The 23,780-nt window shown below is 35.6% G+C and overlaps 4 protein-coding genes across 9 annotated transcripts in view; 2 read left to right on the forward strand and 2 right to left on the reverse strand.

Moving 5' to 3' along the window:
• Positions 1 to 12,921, reverse strand: part of LOC132203523 (probable serine/threonine-protein kinase DDB_G0267686) — a 37,675-nt gene extending 24,754 nt beyond the window's left edge. For 4 of the 6 annotated variants that reach the window (XM_059631353.1, XM_059631352.1, XM_059631350.1 and 1 more), the window contains exon 1: positions 12,734 to 12,921. In XM_059631353.1, the coding sequence (XP_059487336.1) occupies positions 12,734 to 12,844 (111 nt within the window). In that variant the 5' untranslated portion in view covers positions 12,845 to 12,921. The remainder of the gene's footprint in view (positions 1 to 12,733) is intronic. The other 2 variants (XM_059631351.1, XM_059631354.1) reach the window with 1 other exon arrangement.
• Positions 12,922 to 12,963: 42 nt separating this feature from the next.
• LOC132203525 (m-AAA protease-interacting protein 1, mitochondrial) lies at positions 12,964 to 14,498 on the forward strand. Its single transcript, XM_059631356.1, has 4 exons — positions 12,964 to 13,101; positions 13,497 to 13,797; positions 13,853 to 14,054; positions 14,121 to 14,498. Exons 1-4 carry the CDS (start codon positions 13,031 to 13,033, stop codon positions 14,348 to 14,350), a joined length of 804 nt encoding a protein of 267 aa, XP_059487339.1. The 5' UTR covers positions 12,964 to 13,030; the 3' UTR covers positions 14,351 to 14,498.
• Positions 14,486 to 17,522, reverse strand: LOC132203522 (mucosa-associated lymphoid tissue lymphoma translocation protein 1-like). The gene is made up of 15 exons (XM_059631349.1): positions 17,419 to 17,522; positions 17,212 to 17,360; positions 17,004 to 17,155; positions 16,713 to 16,935; positions 16,400 to 16,652; positions 16,246 to 16,341; positions 16,146 to 16,194; positions 15,898 to 16,089; positions 15,702 to 15,842; positions 15,544 to 15,649; positions 15,286 to 15,485; positions 15,121 to 15,228; positions 14,826 to 15,049; positions 14,706 to 14,777; positions 14,486 to 14,653 (listed from the first exon to the last, which is right to left on the reverse strand). The coding sequence occupies exons 2-15, from the start codon at positions 17,349 to 17,351 to the stop codon at positions 14,555 to 14,557; spliced, it is 2,055 nt and encodes a 684-aa protein (XP_059487332.1). The 5' UTR covers positions 17,352 to 17,360; positions 17,419 to 17,522; the 3' UTR covers positions 14,486 to 14,554.
• Positions 17,522 to 23,024, forward strand: LOC132203521 (proton-coupled zinc antiporter SLC30A5-like). The gene is made up of 13 exons (XM_059631348.1): positions 17,522 to 17,644; positions 17,853 to 18,058; positions 20,251 to 20,620; positions 20,683 to 20,850; positions 20,900 to 21,006; positions 21,061 to 21,242; positions 21,315 to 21,524; positions 21,582 to 21,738; positions 21,802 to 21,984; positions 22,039 to 22,115; positions 22,170 to 22,396; positions 22,451 to 22,579; positions 22,633 to 23,024. Exons 2-13 carry the CDS (start codon positions 17,862 to 17,864, stop codon positions 22,813 to 22,815), a joined length of 2,190 nt encoding a protein of 729 aa, XP_059487331.1. The 5' UTR covers positions 17,522 to 17,644; positions 17,853 to 17,861; the 3' UTR covers positions 22,816 to 23,024.
• The last annotated feature ends 756 nt before the right edge of the window (positions 23,025 to 23,780 follow it).

Below are 23,780 nucleotides of genomic sequence, written 5' to 3' on the forward strand. Positions count from 1 at the left end.
GCAAATCGCAATGCGGTAATGCACGGGGGCAGCGATTGTGCTAATTGCATCGGATATTAATATATTATGCTGAGCGACCTTTGCGCCGCAATTGCGCCGCAGCGCTCGATTGGCGCTTCGCCGAGAATGGCAAAGAAAAAAGATAGAGATACACGCACGCGACAACTTGTCACAGATCAATTATCCGCACCGCGACCAGTTGCACTTTTTTGCCCGCCATGTAAGGCATGTTTGAAAGTAAAAGTGAAATGCGATAGCATCTCATGTCTGTCACTTTTCAAATGGCTTCATGACTTGACAAGTGACATAATTTATTATTTATTATGTACTTTTCTTGCTGCAGATCATGAACAGACAATGTATTTCCAATATATTTTACAATTTACAAGGTTTTGCTAAACAAGATTTTAGAAGAATTCAATTTATAGATTTTTTTGAGCATTTTTTATTTCATGATTTTTATTTTGGAGTTATTAAAAAGAAGTCATTCTTGTTTGATTGTAGAATTTCAAACATGAATTTATAAAATTTAATTTTTTAAATAATCTTAATTTCAGCCTCATTGAGCCTCATTTAGGTTCGATTTCGTTTTTATTTTGGTTAAATAGGTGATCTATTATTTATTCAAAACAGAACTGACGGTTGAATTTACTTTATTTTTCACCGGTTCAGCGGACAGGAAGTGGAATCAAATCGACTGCCTGGTGAACGAAGCGAACCCGAGAGAGACCTGCACCGGCAATTAATTCATGAATAAATTACACGTCAAAAATATGAATTGGCCCTCTCGTGTTTTGACGTGCAGCGTCGTCACTCTCGCGGGGTGTGTTGCGCCCTTCCATTAGCAGCTCCCGAGAAACATGACCGGCGCCGATTTGCATATTCAATTAAAAAATGACGTGCACTTGCCTTCATTCGCAGGATTTATAAAAATTAATTAGCCGTGCGCATAAAAAAAGCGTCAAGGAAAACAAACTAAAGTTTATTATAGCTCAGACCCCTTGCAAAACGCTCAACTTAATTGCAACAATGAAACGAGTCAAATTTAGATTTAAAAAAAAGTATTAGATACTTAATTAAGCGTTTTTTCAACTTTCTGGCTTGAAAGAATTTAATACAATACCAAAACAACGAAATAATTGTTTGAAGAATTTGCAATGCATGATTATTTATAAATTGGAGAACCATATCTGGCGTCTACAATAACTTTAAAAAAAATATACTCACATAACTGCAATTTCTTACTTCTAAGAAGCAGAAACGTTAATTTAAATTTCGTACATAAATCTTTTAAAATTAACTTGAATAATATATAACTTCAATCATATATCTCAATTAACAAACAAAATTGAATAAGTTGCTAAACTTCTAAGGTCTCTAGGGACTACTCTTGTACATTATTTACTCTCTATCTGACAAACAAATTTATTTTAAATGATTTTAACCGGATTTAACATAATATTTATGATATTTATCATTTTAAATTATATATTATTTAAAAATGCAAATACACCAATTTTAACAGAAAAAACACACGCACACTAACAATTATCTGAGAATGGAAATAAAAAATTGTAAATTTAATGAAAATTATTTTATAAAAATAAATTTATTTATTTAAAAATTAAATTAATCAAATAATTTTCAAATAGTGGACACGTTAAATTATTTAAGCTTGTTTAATTTTTTACAATGATTGGTGTATTTTAATATTATTTGTTTTCGCCGTCTTTCATGTAACTCATAAAGAAATAAAATTAACTGCAATTTAGCATCTCCACCTTGGTAATAATAATACACAGCACGTGTTTAGTGCAAGTGCAAAGCAAAAGTGTTTTTGCTTTGTCTGTTGAATTTTTTGGCCCATCGAAAAGTGCATCATGTGACCGCGGCGGAGCACAAATGAATCTCCAGTGTTCTTGTACCGAATTGACTGACTCGTCTCGGCGCGAGTGAAAGACTTGTCTAATCTATTTGCGGCGGCGGCCCAAAGTTAACGTGCGCTAAAAATAGGCGCGGCGAGCGCGCGCGGCATTTATATATTTTGCTGCGAGTGAGAGTAGTGCTTTTATTTATTTATTTACAAGTGGAAATGTGCGGCGCGCGCGATCTCGTGATTCCTTGACGCTGTTCGCGGGTGCCGCGGCCAAAGGGCGATCGCGACACAGCGCAGATAAAAAGAGCAACGAGTTGCCACTGTTTGCATCGCTCCATTGACAGACATAACAACGAAGAAACTAATTTAACCATTATTAATTTCATTGATTTAACTTTGGAACTTGGATTGAAATTTACCATGCAAAAAATTTTGCTCATAAAAAAAATCATAAAAATTAGAAGTGATTAGAAGGAAAATAAATCGAAAAATAAAAATATGATATTATTTATCTGGTTCTTCCTTGGCGTTAATTGTTTTGTTGGCAATCCTCAAGATTTGCATCGTAGGAGAGCTGATTTTTATCATTCAAAATATTTACGAAGTAAAATCTTCCATTCTTATATTCGACTTGCAAAAAAACATTAATTTTTTAGAGAAATATGAAAAGTTAAAAGTTATCGATGTACATAAATATTTAAAAAAAATCTATATTGATGAAATTTTTTTTTAAATCCGCAACGAAAAATTAATTAAGATGTGGTAATAAGGGTAACTCAATCTACTTTCAAAATTTTATTATAATTATGAATTTATGAATTTCATAATGGAATTTATCAAATTATTTCTTCCTAATTTTTTTCAGTAGTGTTGCAAATCACTTCATTATAAAAGTTTATTGAATCATGTTTATTGCAAATTTTACGATTCCTGGTATTTAAATGTTTACTGAATTTTTTAATGTTATAAAAATAATGTAAATAATATAATATCACTATAAAAATATTATCCCATTAGCTAAACACGATATTTCCAAAAGAAGTATGTTATTTTGCTCACAAATCAAAATGCATAATTTGCTTCAACAAAGAAAATTTTGGCTAGGAGCTTTTAATAATTTTGACTCTAGAGTACAGCAATGCGCAACAATCAAACATTATTCCTTGTTTGATTTTATCAAAAGCCTTCTCTTGTATTTTTTGTAAATTTTTTACAATTTTGGGGTAAAAGGTAAAAGTTTTCTGTTCAAAATTAGTTTACCCAATTTTTCCATTCATTTTTTCTCGTGAATTTTGAAAGAAAAATACCGAAAATAGTAATGGAAAAATGGCTGTCATGATTATGAACCTTATTAATCACAAATTAACTACGTTCACATCATGCCTGATGTTTCTTTCTGCTTCAATACGAGTACAAGTGCAAACTCGACTCGGCGCAAGATACAATTCCGTGAGCTCATTCAAGATTTGTTTGAGAGGCAGTTGCAAAACGAGCTAGCGGGTGCAGCCGCCGGTGGCTAACATGCAAATTTTCCACTCGAGCAATTCATCTTCCGTCAACTCTCAAGTGCAAAAGAGTATAATGCAATTCCGCCGCTCGCTCTCTCCGTGCATCTCGGTGCACTTTGCATATTGAGCCAGTCAATCTTTTTCACTCTCTCTCCGCAGCGAACACAAATCAATATTGTGCACGGGGCGCAAGGCCACTCGCTCGCTCCAGCTGGAGGAGCTGCGCGCAAAGTGTGTCTTAATAATAGTTTTGTGATTTGCATTCCACCTCATGCAACCACCCGCGCATGCCAACTGATATATAATATAGATACATCAGCTGGCAATCAAATATTTTCATTTTCTGTAAATTTGATGTCCGCTTCTATCAATCAAAAAGAAAAGTTGTCTTCAAAATTTTGGCTTTTCAGCATGATGTACTTTTTTACTGGCAGTAAAATTATTGTATTAGCACGAGTTTGGTAGAAAAAAATTGCAATATATGTTATCAAATTTAATCAGACGAATTACTTAATTTTTTAAAGCGATCCAAATTACTTCAATTAAATAAATAACAAAATTGTAATATGTTCACTATTTTGAATTTATTGGAATTTATAATTCATTCTTATTCATAGCAAGCTTCGCGCATCCCACGTTTGAATCGGTGGAGGGGGAAATAGCACCCAATCAGAGGCGAGCGCTTATACATTGCGTGAATGGAACTAGCGGCGGCCTTTGGAAGTGGCGGGAAGGGACGCGCGAACTTTGATTCATAGTAATATTATGATGTATTTAAAAATACCAACTTCACTTCCTACACATTAATATGCGTTAATAGTTGAAACAATGTATGAATATTGAGGTTAAAACATTAATAAGCTTTGATTCATGACCAATCAAATTTAAACAGACTTTTCCTTGATAAGCTTTTTTCGTTCATATTTCATGGGAAAAACTACAATACATCCTGCTCTACATGTTGTGGCTGCAGGCTGAGAGTTACTTTGAAAATTATAAATAGCACGGGCATCAAAGTATATGAATTAATTTTTCTTTCCTTTTAACATTTTTATACAAGAAAATTAATTTATCTTTCATTCATCTCATGATGATTTTCGAGTAACAATGCATTTACCAATAAATTATAAGCATATTGTTTTTAAATTTTAAAATAACATTTACTCTTTTTAACTTTAAATATGTCATTTTTCATCTGATTGTTAAGAAATCAATAGGATGGAGCGCGAATCTTGTGCATAATTAAATTTTCATAATACACACTTTAATGAGATATCGCAATTGCATTCTGCTTACGATGAACATCACAGAAAATTATCGCAGAATGTCTGCTTCCAAGAGCGTAATAACATAATCGGCGGCACAAAGTACGTCAAAGTTTGTCAAAGTTAATTTGTTAAGACGAAAAATCAAAATTACTTACGCGTGAAAAGTGTCAAGTAACAAATTTACGGCCATAAAAGAAACACTTTTCTCGGTAAACTACAACACAAGCGTTAAAATGAATGTTAAAAAGTCCAAACTAATCGTTTCATTTGTCAATTAACGCCTCAAACACATGCTCAAGTATTTGGTGCATTTTTTCTCAAAGGTCGTTCGACTTTTGGCCGCCGCACAAATCACCGAGTCGTCGCTTGTTTTTATTTTTTCGGAAGTGAAAAACACGCGGCTTTGTGAATAATTATGGCCGGCGTTCGCCGCTTGTGAAGAAGCAACGGCCGGTCGGTCGGCGCTCTTCCCCAAGTATTTATAAATGGTGACCCGTCGGTCGGTGGGGCTTGCATCACGAGCGCTGCATTTCAAAATAAACCCGGGTTTTGGGTGCATGGCTTCAGTTCTCGCTCGTTTCTGGTGCTCATGCATACGCTTTTAGGAGGAGCATCGCCCCAATATAATAATATGGGAGCGAGAAAACAACAACACATTTTTACTCAAGAGACTTGACCTCTACTATTTTTCAATGGGGAATCACGAAAGGTTTTCATTCCATGAAAAAACTATGCACGGAATAAGAACTTCATATTATATGAAAGAGGAGAAATTATAAATAAAAAATTCTAAAAATAATTTAAATCAGGCAATCTAAAATTGAGATTCTTTAGGATTTATTTGTAGATGAAAATGAAAATTTAAAACAAAAATCGTTGCTCTGAACGAACCTTGAAAAAATCTAATTTTTTTCAGGTTTAATGGAAGAATGGATATAATTCGTTGAAGGAAGGACCATTTTCCCACTCATCTTCATCAAGTTTTCTAAGTATTTAGAAATTTAAAAAGATGACTGAAATGAGCCCAATGAAATATGTAGCAACCAAAATTTTTTTTCTTCTCTCTATACTGACAATAATATTGAGAACAATCGGAACTGAATGAATCACGTGGAAAGCAGTGGAAACTATTTCACACTTTCCCAACAGCTGCACGTGCAGCTCGCAAGTTCGATCTGGGTTGCGCCGAGCGGAAGAGTTCTAAACGCTGTCATATAGAATGATATTTTCCTCGACTATCGAACCCTTTCCTTCCGGATGTCAGGTGCAGTTGTGGGAAATAAAGTGCGAAAGAGAACCACAGCGACTGCAGCTTTGGCGCGAGACACGAAGGCGACAGGAAAGCTGTCAATCGTGCCAGAGCAATTTGTCATATCGCAAAAGCTAACAAGTTGCAACTTGTCAATGCTTCAAAAAATGTAAATTGTCTGTGCAAAACTTTGATTTTTTAAATTTTAATCGCAATAAAAGATATTAATTTCATTATTTCATTTTGCTTCAAATTTAATTTTTATGAGTATTTTTCTTTCATGTCTTTTTTATCTCTTTACAATTTCAATGCAGATTTTTTTTAATAAATAATAAATATGAAGATTGATTTTGAATGTGATTTTCCATCAATACATTTGGTAAAATAAACTTTTGTAAACCACTACATCTGACGTGAGATCTCGTATCTAAATTTTTACTAAAAAGCACTAAGAATTAATTAAATAATATTTTCAGAAAAAATACTATGATAGGCGTTTGTTAAAATTTTTCAACAAGGAAACAGAGCCTTCGACTAGGATTATAAAATTCTGCACCTAAGCAAAGATTTTAAGCTCCTTAAAATTGGACGAAAACTTATATTACATCTGTACAATTATTATTATGTGGGACGACAGCTGATTAATTGTGAATTTTGCACCGGGACATGAATTGAATACATTATGAGAAGCCTCACAACACTTGGCATCGGATACTCTGCAGAATTAACAAGAGATTTAATTCCGCGCAATTTTGCAATTTACTCTCTCGACTTGTCCAAACATGGAAATATGAATAAAATCGCAGCAGTTGGCGAGAAATATGATGCGGGTTGTGCGGGTAAATAAATTATTTAAAGAGCTTTCGTTTGATCCTTTGCAACGATTTTTGTGCAGGCATATTATCAACCTGATAATAACCCACTCGCAGGCTGCATCACCCAGAAAACTGTGCCATTTCCGTTATTTCAATCTGTCATCGGGCTAGCTCAAATTATTTGTCTATTGTTGTTTTCATTTTCCAGTTGCGTCACCGCCGCACAAACTGAATACAGAACAACATAAACAAAAGAGTCACCACGCGAATTTCAGCATTTTCCTCATAAACATGTCCTCAATAAATTTCAATTTGATTTCATTTTATGCTTTGTTAAATGAAATAATATAGCGTAAGTTACATTGGTGTCCTGACAAAATTTTCTTATTGAATTGTTCCATTTTGTCTTTCTTATTGATGAAATCCATGTTAGGAGAAATATCTGCCGTGTGGAACACAATTAAAATTATTGCAAAAACTATTAAGGCCAGAAGAGAAGTGAATAAGCCTGCTGAAAGGAGGCTAAAAAAGCAGACCAAAGATGTGAAATTAAGAAAGTTTTTTGAGTGCTTTTCAAAATTTAGCTTCCTCATTAAACCTTTGAATTTGTGTACCAATCATTAAATTATAGGCTTTATAGCACCTTAAATTTCTTTTTGAAAAAGAAAAAATATCATTTTTTGATCTGACCAGATCTGACAAAATTTTTCTTGTACATCTTGTTATTGTGAGAAATTTTTATAAATCACAATTTATTTAGAAAAAAGCTCCAAATGTTTTCAAAATAAATGTGACGTAAAATTGTATCTCCATGCAATAGCGTAATAAACAATTATTTTCGCCGATTTCACAAATTTTGCAGTAAAAATTAACTCAAAGCCAGAAAAAATAAGCAATAATAATTTTGTCTTACGCCTTCTGTAACTGTGAGCGGACAAACATGATTCACAAGGGACGAGTGAAACGAGAAAAAGTTTGCCGCGCGTTTTTGTTTACAAGGAAAAATTACCCAATTCTGTCGGTTGTCACGGAGTGGCGCGGTGCCGGCTTTTCGCCGCGACAAAAAGCGCCTCATTCATTATTTTGCTCGGCAACCCCTCGCAAGAGACGCCGAGACGAACGGGAGGTTGATGGGTGGCGCGTGCACCTGAGGGATGCTGCTGGCGAGAGAAAGGATCTGGCCGCGTGCAATCGATCCGCGCACAATAATAAACAGCACCCCTCGGCCGCTGCCGCATTAGCCGGACGCTTGTTTTTGTTTGTTGTTTTGCCGAATTCGTTCGCCCTGCACCCTCCTCCAGTTTTTGTTTCGCGTTTTCTCTTTCTCTCTTCCTCCGACATACATCCACAAAAATGGTTAAATATGCGAGCTGCGCATGTATGAGAAGAAATAATGTTGCTACCCGCGAGAAATAACATTCATTTACACGCATTTACATAGGGTTTTTTCCTTTATCAAAAAATAAGGAAATTGAACTTTCCTCTTTTAATGCTTCCCCGTAATATATGGCCGGATCATAATTTAAAATTAAAATACAAATCATCACCAACAATTTGAAAATAAGAAATATTAAGCATGTAGAGATTTCTCTAGTTGTCTTGAAATGGGTAGTAAAATTAATTTATATTTTCTCTCCCATTCAGATTCATTTAAAATTAGTAAAATCACACAACGTTTGATATCAAATTCAGACATCAGTATTTAAAATAATATTTACCAAGATACTTTCAATAATATGAGATATGAGAAACAAAATTAATTAATGTGTTAATTTTAATACTTATCATGATAATACTTTGCAATCTAAATTATTATCAATAGACTTTCCTTTTTGTCATTGCTATAATTATTAAATTACACATTTATCTCTTTTTGTATACCATTAGGGGCGTTGAAATAACACATGAGATATATTCCATACAAGATTGTGTCCAAACAGCGGATTTTTCTAGGGAAAACAAGAATATTAAATTTATCGTCAGGCCGAAATAACTCTAAAATTTGAAAAAAAAAAAATGTTTTTTAATAGCTTATTGATATTCAATTATTAATACACAAAATCGATTTTTTTTTCCAGAAAAATTATGATATTTAAAATTTAAAGAAAAACATTCTAAATTTTAATTGTTCTACTTGCTATTTCTTGGTGAAGTTAATTATTATTATTCATTCTTCTGGGTCGATTCAAAACCAAAAATAGAGAATTGAAAAGAAAAGTAAGGGTTTACAGCTATAACAACATGATCCGCTAAAACGCCTGATATCAAAAGACTCGGCCACCGCGATTAATCCACAATCTTTTTAAGCTTTCTTTCATAAATAAATCATCAAATAATTCCGCTTAATTGGATTTACAAAAACAATTTGCTAAACATGACTTGATTTTAATTTTATAGATTTTGTGTGTTCTCGAGTCTTTGCTTCAATTTTGAGATTTTCAATTTATGCAAAAGGTATTTATTTTTATTGTTAAATTTATTCAACCAACACAGTGTAAAAATAACTAATTCTGAATCTCACTTCAAGCAATTTGTTGGCAAGAGACATTGTGTGCTTTCGCAAGTGACGCCACAGACGACAGGAAGTTTGCAAACATAATGCATACATAGTACCAAACGCCTACATTCTTCCTGAATCCTGATCTTTTTGCGTATCTCTTACTTAGCCACTGTGGATATCTATATTATTGTATTTTTGTATGAGCTGCGGGTGTCAATGCAGAATTATACTGCAGTAAACTTGGTACATTAAAATTATTTTCCAGAGAGTGAAGCAAGGTTGCCGGAGATAATGGGCCGGGATAGCGAACACGGACTGGCTTTCCTCGCATGCAGATAGACAAAACGCAAAGCATGTGCACGATGATGAAAGGTGGGCACGCATGGACGAAACAACAAACGGACGGGTGCGCGGGACTCGGCGATTGTTGAACCCAGATTAATTAACCCGTACGCGACCTTGAGAAAATCATTCCATATTTAAACGATGAACGTCGCGTGGACACAGAAAATCTCTCAAAATAAAGCGGAATATTTTTGGAAACCAACATTTTGCATGTTTTTCCAACAGATCCAGTAAAAAGATTTTAAATTTTATTATGCTGCCTGCGTCACTCTGAAAAAATTTATAAATTTGTTTCTGTGTGTCAATGTGATTAAAAAAAATGGACGCGATTTTTAGATGAAAAATTTGATATTCCAAGTTTGTGCGTAAGCGTTTTGTGAGAGAGAAATAGATTTATCAAAATATGAAAATTAAAGGTTATTTATATGATTTTTTTTTTAAATGTGAAAAACTAAAAATTATTAGGACAGCTAGGGCTTCTTAATAAACAATTTTAAATTCTCAATAGTTCAATCTTGTCTTGAATACTTCAATAATATTTATAAAAATATAAATTCTTCAGTAATAAATAAATTATTAAGAATATTAAGGGAAGTATGTTACTGATGTTCCACGGTTGTTGAGAATAAAATATTATTTTTTTATGAAAATTTTTTGTAATTTGTTATTATCAGACTATAACATTCCTGAATTATATATTTCTTACAAATAACAACAATATATTCTAAGATATTATGCTATTCCCAACGTAATTTTTTTACTGTTACTTAATAAAATGATTTTTTTTTCCGGATTTCTACATAAGAGCCTTAATTTTGTTAGAGCAAAATTTTATGATTAATGAAACGTGATTATGTTTTCACACTTATAAAAAAATTCAAAGTTATGAAAATCAGGATATCATAGGATGAATAGATTTACTTCAACTGCAATAGAGTGCAAACATATATAAAATTAACCAATACAAGATTATTATTTTTAATTATCCACTATATAGTGTTCTAAAAAGAGAATAAAATATTGTGTCCACTTCTTCTTTAACTAACGGATATGCAATCAGAAAAAAATATTAATGAAACTAGCCAAGAATTTCTAAACAAAAAGTTAGATGGATGAACCTAGATTTCTTAAGCTTTCAATGTCACCAAATTAAAATAAATATGGCGCTCTTCTTGAAGAATATCTATTCATTTCTTTGTAAATATTTATTTATTTCGATCAATTTTATAAAATTTACTGTTCCTCAACTACAATAATAACTATTGCTGATGTTGTCAAGTCAGAATCGATGACCCGAGCAAAATAATACACTTGAGCGCAAGTAAGGTCAGTGTTATTGTCGGCGCACTCGACGCAGGCCTGCCTCCAGCAGTTGGCTCGGACTTGATTGCAAAATTGAAACCGATAGGATTCTTTCTTATCTCCGCTTTTTTCTGCGCGTCTGCTGCTTTTGCACTCTTGGCCGCGCGACTCGCCTTTTTTATCTGGTCAAATCCAATTTTTTTGAAAATTTTTTCGAAACTAATTATTTCAGTCACATATTTTTTATTTGTGCGAGCGATTGTCAACCCTTTGGGAGCAAAAAACAAAGCACGTCACGTGGGAACTGAGGAGTGCACAGCTGCCGCCGCCGCTCTTTTTTCGCCGCCCAAAACGGAGAACAAGGAGAGAAGCCAGCGTTTATCGCGCCGGCTAAAAACAACACCCTTGCTGCTTGCACTGCTTCTTTGTTGCCACTCAAAATAACTCCGGATGGACCGGAGGGAAGGAATTTTTTCAATGCCTCTCAAACGACTGTACAAAATATAATGCTCTGGGAATTTCCTCCAGTGGAAAATCGTAACCCTTTCACATCAACTTCAATAACAAAGCTTGATTAAATCTTATTCTCTTAGGCTCATTGTTCAATCCATCAAAAACAAAAAAGTTCGTTCTAAATCTTTTTGCAGTAGGAATATAAAATCCAATCTTGTTTAATTACTTTTTTAGATTGCATGGAATAAAATAAGCAAATGTTCAGTTTGCCTAAAAATGAAACTAAGTCCAATTTACAATTATAAATAAGAAATATCAGAAAACATAATAATATTGTAAAAAAAACCAAACACCTAAAAATCTGCGTAGAAATTTTATTAATCTCAATGAAATAATGTGCATAAAATTTAAGGCTTCTTGTAAGGAATTTTTTTTGTCACCTAAAACATTTTTGCGCTCTTGTTATCTGGTTCTCAAGAGCCAACTCTTCCTTATCCATGAGATTTTTGTTTCTTTCTATTGATCAACTGATTGCGGGACAAAATAAAGCAAATCAGGACAGCGTATGGAGGAGATGGAATAGCTTTACTTAGATTTCTCACATCAATCATTGTTTTAATTATTAAATAAAATTAATAAAAAATTTCTATAAAAAATTAAAAATTCAGCTTAAAATGGTATTTTAAATTTTGAAGACAAGAAATTTCTTACTGATAATAATGAAAAAAATGCCGACTTGAAAAATATGTATTCTGTAAATTTAAAAAAATGACACGAAATTTGTTAATTTCTTCTATTGCGTTGTACGGATTGTTAAAATTCCAAGTTCTAAACCATTTAAATTTTAAAATAACAAGCTGCAGAAAAAATACTACATGTACCAAAAAACTTTATGCATTTAATTTTTTTATAAATTTTGGCACCAAAATTAAAATTTTCGTTCGCAATTTAAAAAATTGTTATGAATAAATAAGTGATTTCACGACGGTCTGAAGATGAAATTGAAAATAATAACTGGTCAGGTCGAAAAGTGCGAAAAAAAAATCGCGCGGCCGCGGGGCAACACAGGCACATAAACACGGCGATGATTACAAATCGATTGGGCCATTTGCGAAGTAACGTATCTCCGCATGCCGAGCGCAGAAAGAACGGCAGAGATGCACCTTCGCGAGGCGAACCCGCCCCCTTTGGTGCTCGCGACCCGGCCAGCGATCCTCAGGTCGCCGTTGGGCATCCGCAGGGCGTTCGGCGAAAGCCCAGGGCCGACTGGCGGCGTCGGCCAGTCGCAATGTTTACGTTACACAAAGGCAGAGGAGCGGAGAGGAGCAGCCGCGAGAGCACCAAAGTTAGTGCGCGGTTCGCACCGCGACCCGAAGGCCCCTGTTGGTGCCCGTTCGGCGCCCCAAAGGTCACTCACCCTGGTGATGGGCGTCACGGATGCCATGACCTGTTGGTACGCTGCATTCTGCTCGGCTTCCCTTTGATTCATCAACGCGATTTTTTCACTAAACTTCCTCGGGTTCGCCATAATGGCTGCTCTGTGTATGCGTTACACCGACTAAACTAACTTTGTATTTGTCGATCCGGACTGACTGAGCAGACAGCAGGCAACCAGCACATCTGCACTCACCACGGGGCGACCTTGCCCCGTTCGCCAGCCCACTGCCATCTGCCGGGCCCCGCCCCCACCACTCGTGTAAACACAAAAACAACAATGGTCGGCGCGACGGCCCTTTTCTCCGCCGGCCGGGTCGCGAATTTCGCCGTTTCAGCAGCTAGAAACAGGTATATGACAATTAAAATTTAATTGAACATTTTCCCTATGAAATTCTTCAACTTTAAAACTTTCAATCGTCTCATTTCAAGCACGCAAAAGTGCATAAATTGGGCTCCAATGCAAGTCTCATAAAAGCGTGACAATTTTAATTGTGAAGCGATGCTCCAAGCCTCCTTCTCCTTCTGCAAATAAAATTCCAGCGAATATAATTTCATGAGTTTTGAAAATAATATTTCAAATAACTTCATTACTTTTCATTTATCACCAAACAATTTTCAAGGTAATACATATGCGACATGATTGATACATAAAAAATGTAACTTTTGCTCATTTTTGTTGCCTTCCTCTATAATTCTGATAATTCTATCAAAATTGCAAATTTTCTAGATTTTATTTTTTCCAGGCATGCTGAGCGAATTTTAAGCTGCTCCGTTCGATCATTTAGCCTCTTGAGGACCTCTTCATTGCTATCTAAAAGAATCGGCACCCAATCTTTACTATCACCAGAAGCAAGAAATGTCGCACCTAATACAAGCAGAGGCTATTGTGATGAACGTCCTTCGCCTAAGCTGATGGAATTTCCTCAGGTCCTGTGGCCTAGTATTTTCAAAGTAATAAAGAACTGGATCATGGCAAAATTTGTCATCACTCCCTATTTCGACAGAGATTTCGACCTCCGAGAATTTGGCGAAGCCTCTCAACAGGTTTCTGAAATTAAAATCTTAAAAATTAATTTCATCATGAATAATTGTCCTACAGGCCGTGGAGCACGTTTCTCAGCAATTATCAAAAAACAACCTGGATAGTTTACAAGGTTTGGTGTCGAGAGAAGCACTTGTTGAAATTAGGAGCAGCCTCTCGAGGTTTTCCGTACAGCAGCTCTCGGAAATCGCAGTCAACAAAAATGACATCTACTTTTGTTTCCCGCATGAAGTTGGTGTCATGTTTGATGACGAGGAAGGTAAAAATCTACTCTACCGAGTTTAAATTTTGATCTAAAGTAATTTTGCCTGCTTCTCAATTCCAGAGAGCCAAAAGCGTTACGTCGAGATTACTATGGTCTACTTTTTGATGAAAGGCTTAGCTGATTACAAAACGCAGCACGGCCAACCCCCAGACTTTAATGCATTGAGGGCAGCAGAAAATCAGGATAAATTATTTGTGTTGAACTACAGGTTCATCAGGGAATTCACCAAAGGCGTGTCTCCAGATTGGACGATCAACATGCTGAACCACTACAAAGGTAGACCAAACTAAACTTTGAGTAAAGACTGTACCAGTGTGTTAAAGAAGTCTTTGGAATAATTTCAAAATAAATTAAATGATTATTGTTTTTAAAATAAGAGTGCCAGTTGTTGATTTTGAGAAAATAAAAATCTAACATTGGAAGAATATGGTGCTAAATATATTATTTATTTTCCAAGCGGCTCCAAATTTGTATTAGAAAAATAATTTTAACAGTCAACATACTTTTGCTATCAGTGGCTGGGCAATGAAGATAGCAGTTGAAGCAACAATTTTATCACTCTTGTCCAATAAATTTATAGAGAGGTTGATTCCCTAAATATATTTTTTAATATCATATAAACTCCGTTTTTAAAACAAAACTTACAGTCCTGCACTTTTGTAGATGGTGAATCAAGAATTCATTAGGAGCGTCCGTTTTGACAATAGTGTAGGAATCCTTAAATAAATTTTTGATTAATTATTATCCTAAAATTAAATTACATACCTCCATGTCCAAAATATCTCTATCACTGGATAACTTTAGGTTCCAGAGGTCACAGTCTACATCGTCAATGACCATTATGAGCGTATTCATGATGTACTGCTTATATGGCTGAAAACTTGCTCTCGCATTCAGAAATAAACCAATTTCCTTGTTCTCAAATTTAACTTCAATTTCTTGGGGAGGAGGTGAAACATAATTGAAGAAGTTGGAGATTTTTGAGTCACCTGGTATTTAATAAAATACATAAGCAATTATAAAAAAAATATAATTAATAATAATATAATTATGCTACTACCTGTGACATCATCCACAAAAGTGAAATGTTCGTAGATGTTTGTAGAAATGCTTGGAATTTGCCTCTGCTTCTCATCTGGCATGTTTTGAACTTCGGTCTTACTTATAGCTAAATATATAAATTTAATTTTAAATTCATTTCTTTGCCCTTGGACATTTAAAGTACCTTCATTGACTATGTTGAAAATGCTAGCCATCTTAAATGGCATATCGGGGCCTATATATTTTGATAATTCGGACATGTAGATGCTGTAAGGTTTCTTTTTTGTTTCAAATGATGACATGTTTCTAGATGTGGCACAAGCTTTCAAATAATTGAGGTCTGGAGTATCACTTGGTTTCGAGGTCAAAACCTGAATCTGGCAGCTTTAAAAAGAAAAAAAAAACTAAAAATTCATTTTTAGCTTATAAGTATCAATCTTACTTAGGGCAGTCATAATATTTCAGGCACATGTCTAGAATGATAATCCTGATTTTTGGATTGTTCTTTAGCAGTTTGTCTCGGATATATGTCTCCGTAATCCATTTTGCTGAAAAGAATTACTTTATGTAGTGATAAATAATTTTAATTCAATTTTATACATTTAGTCTTGTTCTTTTCCGGTGACTCGGAGATCTTAGAGCACATTCCATTTTCATCTGTGCACAACTCTGATGTCTTGTAGGGCGGAATCAAAATCTCTGCTTCTCTTTGGCAGCCGTGTCCAGCGTAGTACAATAAACCTAATAAATATAGTTGATTTGTAAACTGTAGGGACGCCATTGCCAACTAATTTACCGTAAACTCCTTCTTTAAGAAGATTAGAGAACGTATCTATGAATTGAACCATGTCATCAAAATCCAGGTTAATTAGTGGAAGAACTTTGAATCCAACACTTTTCAATTTTTCAGCAAGCAAAACAATATCGTTTACTGGCTTCAGCAAGTTTCCATCCTCATTTCCGATTAACAAAGCAATTTTTTCCACAGCTTGAAGTTTAAAATGATAAATTAAATATAAGGGTTCTAAGTAATTATTTTTATACCTTGAAGTTTTCTGCTTCTTTGGACCGGAGCTAAAAATTGCTCTGGGATCTATCGGCAAAATTAATACTTATAAGTAACAGTGTGGAGATTTAAACTTACGTTGACAATGACTTCCTTTGTATCAACACTGCCAGCATCATTATAAACTTGACATTTGTATTTTCCTGTGTGTTTTTCCGAAATACTAGTTTCAATCTAGAATCGTTGAATTTTTTAAATTAATTCTTAACTTACTTTACCATCTTAATTTTACCATTAGGGTACTCTCTGTTTGGTCAAGCAACTTGATACTATTGAAGTACCACTGATAATTTGGTGAGGGGTAACCAGTAGCTCCACACGTCAAAATGATAGGTTCAGGCTCAGCTCGGCATAGGTTCTGGGGCTGCGTAATTACGACCGGCTTACTGTACTTGACAGTAAGGTCAACACCCTTTGACCTGAATTCTGGGTTACTTGGCAAATGAGGCTTGACGGTGCAGAAGTATCTTCCTTGAGACTCTGGCCTTAAACAATGAAAGAAAATATTATAAAAAAAAAAATGGATTTGAATTGATATTGTATACCCAAATTTTTTCAGGATCAAAGTGGAGCTTAAAACATTTTCTGTGTAACTTTCTTTCAGCTCAAATTTCTGGTCTTCCTCTTGGATTTCAGTGTTGTCCACCTGCCACTTAATTTCTGGTCGAGGTACGCCCTGTACGAGACAAGTCAGCTGCATCGTCCCATCCAAATCAACTTCCAGTCTCCCTTTTTCGTTTCCTGGCTGACTAATGATTGAGGCAGCCACTTAATAGATAAAATAATGGAATGCTTCAATAATTCACAGTGGAATGAAGTTAACCAAATTTTCTAACCAGGCTTTAAAAGTGTTGAAAGAGGATCATAAAGCTGCAAATTTTCCAAAACAACTGCTAGGACGTTCACAGGAAAAAGTCTATCGTTGAGCTCTGCGATTAATTTTTCTGATGGATTGGCGTATTCCTTAAATTTATTGATTGACAGAGGCCTAGAATAATAAATAAGTAAATTGTTTGCTTGAGTTGAAACATTGGCTATACGTACCTTTCGAAAAATGGGTTAATCTTTTCTATTACTTTAATCCAGTGTTTCTCCTTGTTGAGCTCAGTGATCAAATTGTCAGTCACGGTGCTTGGCAAGTCTTGTAGTTGAGTCTCTTCATCGATCCCGTCGGAAAAATCCATACTTACAATCTGGAAAATTTGATCTATCCGTCAGATACGTCATTAAGTAGCAAATTTTCCGGCTTACCAGGAAAATATCACAATTTTGCAAGGTTTTCCTCGTTCAGCATCACCAGGCGGGCCAATTCAAATAAATTCGGCGCCACCGTCGGCCGCACTCCTGTTGTACTAAAATCGCCATTATTATTCATCTTGTAATTCTAAATTCTAAACATGGCCGTCCTGCGTACGTAAATAGCGGCGAAAAGGCCGAAAAGTGCAAAATCGGCGATTAAATTGCTTATTCTGGCTAGGTAACTTAGAAAATATATTATTTAATAAATTTCCGAATTAATTACCATATGAAAATCAGTCAAAAGTCTAAAACGTTTTTCAATTTTTTAAGCTCAACATTTTCCTCTTAAAGTATTTTTTTGTAGTTTGCGTGGATTATGAAGATTGTATTTTAATTATGTAACTTTAATATTTATCAATTATTTATGAATTATTTTTTTATTATAGAAATTTATTATGAATCATACGGCTCGCCGGCTTCGCAGTGAGTCTGCAAATCCTCATCTACAGGCCATCTACCCAAACCAAAAACCAGCTTGTTTCCTTGCCCTCCTGATTTCGAGCAAGCTCACCTACTGCATCGGTGTCTTTCTAGCCTACGACATCCTCAGACAACTCCACGTGATTCCTCTTCTTTGTCTTCTGAAACTGATGTAAGTTTTTGTAACCTATATATCATGAAAGAGACAATAAGTCAAGCCAGAGTTTGAAATTTATTTTGTTCTTTGTAATCATGTTGAGTCTCATGAAACTTTTATGGAAAAAATGTTTTGTTTTGTCCGATAATTCAAGCCAGTTTTAACTTCAATTAAATTTACCTTGAAACTTATAAAAAGTAGTGTGCTGAATTCGGTTCTTGTTTCTGTAAAATTTTCGTTGTTCAAATTCCAAATCAGCCCAGCTGGAGTTGAGCCTTATAAGTTTCAAGGTGAGTAAACTACTGTGTTATTTATACAACCAACCAATTTTTAATTTTCAGGTAACCAAGCAAAATGAGTGAAGAGACGATTAGAAATTATGGGCTCAGACGAGCAGCACCGAAGAAACTAAGCCAAGACTTTGCTTATTTTGGACTCAAGAAAGATAAGGATGAACCAGAGGCTAAGAAAGCCAAGGTGGTCGAGGATCCAATCACTGAAGTTACTGAAAAGAGAGGCCGAGGTCGTGCGAGAAAGTCTGACCCTTTGTCAGTTGAGGTCAAAAAACCAAGTTCCAAAGAAACGCAAAGAGCAACCGAGCAGCTCAAAAATACCTTAAAGTCTGCAGAAGATGAGGAAGAGATACATGCTGCAAACACTACTCTGGTAGAGGAGGTTGTTCCTTACGAAGGCGTTTCTCAGGAATACCAGGAAACTAGCATTCAGATTTTGGACTTTCCTATCAGAATTGAGAGCATTGAGACTATAGAAGTCGATGAATCAGACTCGGAGGTCAAAATTGAATGCGAAGAGTGCCACAAGATGTTGAAGCCTTCATCTTTAAAGCAGCACCAGAAGACCCACCTTGGGGACAGGCCACATGGTTGTGATCTTTGTACTGCTAAATTTACGAGAAGAGGTGATGTCGAGAGGCACGTCAGGATTGTTCACAACAAGGACAAGCCCTTTGTATGTCACAAATGCCCACGGTCCTTTGGTGACAAGAAGAATTTGAAGTAAGTCAATATTAATTTAATTTTTAAATTACTTTATTAAATTTTATTCGGCCTTGCAATAAAAATAGAAAAGATTCACTTACAATTTTTTTTTTTTTGCTGCATCTATTAGATGGCACTTGATGAATCACGACAAGAAGTTGTTCCATGTCTGCGAGACTTGTGGCTTCAAATTTGGTAAAAAGGACTACTATGACAACCACGTCAAGTACATTCATCCGCAGCCATCGCTGGATTACGAATCGGAGGAGGAGGACTACACAAGTATCCAGCAAATTGACAAGTCCATGGTTCTGGACATGAATTCGATAGCAATGCACTCTGGTATCCCCTCCCCCAAAAAGGGGCACGACAGCCTAGTTGTTGAGCTGACTCAGCCGCAGCTGCAGAGCATTTTGGAGCAGTCTGAGTCCAATCGAATAGCCATCGTAGGCTCCGATAGAAGCGTCAAGTACCTCTCCATAGCCCCTAAAAATGCGCCTCAAAAACCATCAGGCCCTCAGGTTAGTATCCAAATTAATATGTTCAAAGAATATAAATTTATCCTCTCATTTAAATCCATGTGTAAATTTTAGGTTGTGAGTTTGAAAGCTCTGGAAAGAATCACGAACATGTCCACACAACAAATTGTTGACTTGCACGCCCCAGACAAGAATGTTACCGACCCGAGCCAGTTAAAAGCAGTGGTTATCGAAGTTGCTGAAGTAGAGGAGCAGCAGGTTGAAGAAATTATTGTAGGCGATGGAGAACATTTTGGCGGATCTGATTCGTCGGAAGGTGCAGCAAACGTTGAAATGATAGAAGCACTGTTGGACGCAGCTGAAACTTACAAGTGATAAAACTGTTATTTTTGCTCGTTAACCTGAATGTGCTCCTGTGGTGCTAGATAAAAACTTAAAAGTGCAACGAAGTCAAAAAACACATCCCGATTAATGTGTGCATCACACTCCAATTTATGTAATGTGTATCTTATTTGATTCTATATTAATTTAGAATATTGTGTTTTCTCAAGCAATAAAAGCATTCAAATATTTTATATTGACATATAGTTGTTATTCAACCAATTTGATATATAGGGACTAGGGAGACTATAAAATGAGAATTTTTGAACTAGGTTGTTTTAAATTTTAGATGAGACTATCTAAGCTGCTGACTAAGTTAGATGTTCTTGATGTTAAAATTTTATTTCAGAGCTGGATGCCTCTTTGTCATTGTCCAGAAGCCTCTTACAAATGGTCAGCCACTCACTGAGGCCCAATGGCTACAAACAATCTACCTGGCTGTGGGCCGAGTGTTGGTTTCCATCCTCTGGTTCTATGGAATCAGCCTCAGTGGCCCGTTCAGGGCCATTCTAGTCTGCGAGCAGTACGACTTTGTGGTCGTGGCAGGATTTACGGCTTTGACCTCAGGAGCGGGTGGTAATTCTGCCTTCAGGGGCGCCCTGACCTTTCTAATAGGCCTACTGGTTCTGCTCTTTTTGGACCACGATGAGGGAAATTTGCACCCAGACGCAGATCACACCAGTTCTGGAGGATCGTGGATTGGCTTGGCAGACCACAAGGTGATCAAGAAGAATGAATTGAAGTAAATTTTTTTATAACAAAATAATAATTTTTGTTCAAGGTTGGAGTTATTTTGATGGTTTTGGTCATGCTTGTCCAAGTAGGAGTGAATTCGATTGCGAACAAACTTGGCTCCTCTCTTGGTGGACAAAAGAGAATCCACTCGTTGACAACAGTTTTTGAAGGCATTATTTTGATTCCTATTTCTGTGTTCATTTATGCTTACAAGGTAAGACTAATTTCATAAATGAGTCTGTTTATTGAATTAAAAAAATTAGGGAGCATCTCCAGATTTTACCCTATCTACGTACATCATGCCCATGATAACATCTGCTATTTGCATTTACTTCCTAGAGTTCTACATCAACAGTTTCACTCTCCAAAGGTGAATTACTTTGAATTATTTAAAGAAATGTATTAATCTTTTTGTGCAAAATAGACTTCAGCCAACGCAAGTGGCGCGAGTTGGCTCGATTTCTGTCTTCCTGTCCTCGCTCCTCTGCGCCTACCTTTGGAGCAGCGCTGCTAATCAAGTGACAAAAGCCGACCCAACTTCATACACGGTGGCTGACCATTCATTGTCAGGTGGAAGCATTTTCGCCTGCATTCTCTTCATATTAGGTACTGTACCTTTTGTTTTTAAATGCTTAATTTTTAACTTTTAATTAAAATTATAATTGCCTATTATTTTAGCATCTCTAAGCTTAACGTCAGATGCAAAGCAGGGGACCAAGGGCTCCTTCATAGGTTATTCAGAAACAGGCCTGCCCCTATACAGCTTTAGGAACAGCGCTCTGCACCAAACCTCTAAGTCATTTGTCAATTTGTGCACCACAATTGTGAAGCAAATCTTAGCTAATCAAAACAGTCGAAAGATTTTCTACTTTTTGTGTGTAAATATGGGTACGTATTTGTAGAAAGAATTGACTCCATTATAATTTTTTTTATTTGGGACTGCAGCTTTCACTGTGGTGGAGTTTGTCTATGGAGTTTGGACAAACAGCCTCGGACTGATATCTGACGGATTCCACATGCTCTTTGACTGCTCAGCCCTAATTATGGGCCTGGTTGCTTCAGTAATGGCAACATGGAAACCCTCCAGGACATTTTCTTATGGGTAAGAATATGAAAAACTGTTTCTTCGAATTGACCTTAAACAAATTAAAATTTAATTCAATAGTTACAATAGAGTTGAAGACTTGTCGGGTTTTGTCAATGGCCTGTTCCTGCTTGTGATTTCTTTTGGAGTGTTCACTGAGGCAGTCAGCAGACTTTTCGACCCACCAGATATTAACACGAATCAATTACTGGCAGTCTCATTTGCTGGGCTCTGCGTCAATTTGCTGGGAATCCTTGCATTTCGGTAAAATTGGTTACAAAAAAGTATGAAAAAAAAATTAATCTTCATTTTTTGTAGCCACAATCCAGGCGGTTCTCACGGACATAGTCACGGAGGTGGACATCATGGACACTCGCACAATTCAAATATGGAAGGTCGGAGCCAAAATATTTCTGTATTTCTTTAATTTGTTTTTATTGTGCTTTTAGGTGTATTCTTGCACATCTTGGCTGACACAATGGGAAGCGTTGGCGTAATAATTTCATCGCTGCTGATTGAAAATTTTGGCTGGTACATTGCGGACCCGATCTGCTCCATTCTGATTTCCATCCTTATTTTCCTGAGCGTTATTCCTCTTTTGAAAAACTCTGCTTATGTCTTGCTCCTGCGCGTTCCTCCAAAGGCACTCAAAGAAATGACAACCGGATTTAAAAGAGTAAAATTTATTTAGTTTAAAATGCATGATGTGAAACATTTATTTTTTTGTTAGGTCCAAGCAATTGATGGTGTTGTTGGAGTAAAGGACCCCTACCTATGGCAGCACACCAGCTCTGCCAATATTGGAACGCTGAGGGTGCAAGTTTCGCTAGACGCTGTGGAACAACGTGTTGTCCAACAGGTAAAACTCATTTTTTAAATTAAAATATTGTTAAATTTTTCCTTTTGATTCAGGTCACTGCAATTTTCAAGAGCATGGGTTTCACGGAATTCACTACCCAAGTGGAAAAACCAGACTTTCCACTGCATTTGACAAACCTAGGTGTCAACTACAACAGCATTTCCAAAATTGCTGGCCATTTTGACAATAAGTTGCTTTCCAATCCCGACGCCGTTGTCAACGTCAAGTTTGTATAGGTTTGTTTCGAATGCTATTTGGAAGGTCTCCAGCTCTGATTTTCAAACCGCAGTGGAAATTTTTTTTATCTTGTTAATTCCATCCTTTTTGCATTTTATACGGTTACGTCATTATGCTTGTTAATATTAAAAATTGTGTTTGCTCTGAAGCTAGCCAATTTTTATTGGAATCATAATAAAACTCTGAAATTAAAATGAATCATCCTCTTTATATTTTACTGCAAGTGAAATAATGCGTGCTAACAAGATTTCCTCTTTAATGCTACAACTATTTAATTGATAGCTGTTCCTAGTTGATTGATCAGGACTTGTTTATAAACATCATCATTCCTGTTATAGAGTTACATTCCAATCAATTTAGCTTGCTATTTTTTATATGATTTTGCAAGTAGTGCTGTGTGATGATGAGCGTTGAGATGATTATAAAAAAATTATCCATAAATGATTAAAAGAAAAATATTATTATTTAATCAGCCTTCTCTTTGAAAAAAAAATTTGCAGAAAGCAATCTTTGGAAACAGGAAGGATTTTTTTAGTTATTTCGCAAGAAGCAATTAAAATTTCTACGCTTGTCTGTAAACAACATGCGTTATATTTAGGTTTCCGCTTGTCATCTATTGACATTGACTTTGAAAATTGCGTTTCACAAGAAATGATAACCGTTGAAGTAGAGGTAATAGTGCGGTTTTATCTTTGTATTTAAAAGGAAGATAATGCAAACAGGAGGCACTAAAAAGTGTCTAAATATATTGAATGCCAAGAGTTGAGTTTGATGTCACTTTTGAAAAGCTTTTCTGCTAATTGCTAACGAAAATATCCAAGAATATTTAAGAATTAAAATTTAAATGTTTTCCTGCGTTACTTTAATTTATGTATGTGCAATTATATGAATATTGTTCCTTATTTTTATTTATGATGTCAGCGTGTGGTGTGATCTTCTGTCCAGGCACCTTTTCTGCAGGTAC

This window comes from Neocloeon triangulifer, unplaced genomic scaffold (assembly GCF_031216515.1).
Source record: "Neocloeon triangulifer isolate White Clay Creek 2 clone unplaced genomic scaffold, ASM3121651v1 ptg000017l, whole genome shotgun sequence".
In the NCBI taxonomy this organism is placed as follows: domain Eukaryota; kingdom Metazoa; phylum Arthropoda; class Insecta; order Ephemeroptera; family Baetidae; genus Neocloeon; species Neocloeon triangulifer.

What these genes read in the sequence shown, in the direction of transcription:
- LOC132203522 (XM_059631349.1), bottom strand. Translation starts at nt 17,351, where the DNA reads ATGGATTTTTCCGACGGGATCGATGAAGAGACTCAACTACAAGACTTG. An exon ending in TCTTAAAGAAGGAGTTTACG is followed by an intron (nt 15,843 to 15,897) that starts GTAAATTAGTTG and finishes TATATTTATTAG; the next exon opens with GTTTATTGTACTACGCTGGA. An exon ending in AAATATTATGACTGCCCTAA is followed by an intron (nt 15,486 to 15,543) that starts GTAAGATTGATA and finishes TTCTTTTTAAAG; the next exon opens with CTGCCAGATTCAGGTTTTGA.
- LOC132203521 (XM_059631348.1), top strand. Translation starts at nt 17,862, where the DNA reads ATGAATCATACGGCTCGCCGGCTTCGCAGTGAGTCTGCAAATCCTCAT. An exon ending in AACAGTTTCACTCTCCAAAG is followed by an intron (nt 21,007 to 21,060) that starts GTGAATTACTTT and finishes TGTGCAAAATAG; the next exon opens with ACTTCAGCCAACGCAAGTGG. An exon ending in AACAACGTGTTGTCCAACAG is followed by an intron (nt 22,580 to 22,632) that starts GTAAAACTCATT and finishes CTTTTGATTCAG; the next exon opens with GTCACTGCAATTTTCAAGAG.
- LOC132203525 (XM_059631356.1), top strand. Translation starts at nt 13,031, where the DNA reads ATGGTCGGCGCGACGGCCCTTTTCTCCGCCGGCCGGGTCGCGAATTTC. An exon ending in GTTTCAGCAGCTAGAAACAG is followed by an intron (nt 13,102 to 13,496) that starts GTATATGACAAT and finishes TATTTTTTCCAG; the next exon opens with GCATGCTGAGCGAATTTTAA. An exon ending in CATGTTTGATGACGAGGAAG is followed by an intron (nt 14,055 to 14,120) that starts GTAAAAATCTAC and finishes TCTCAATTCCAG; the next exon opens with AGAGCCAAAAGCGTTACGTC.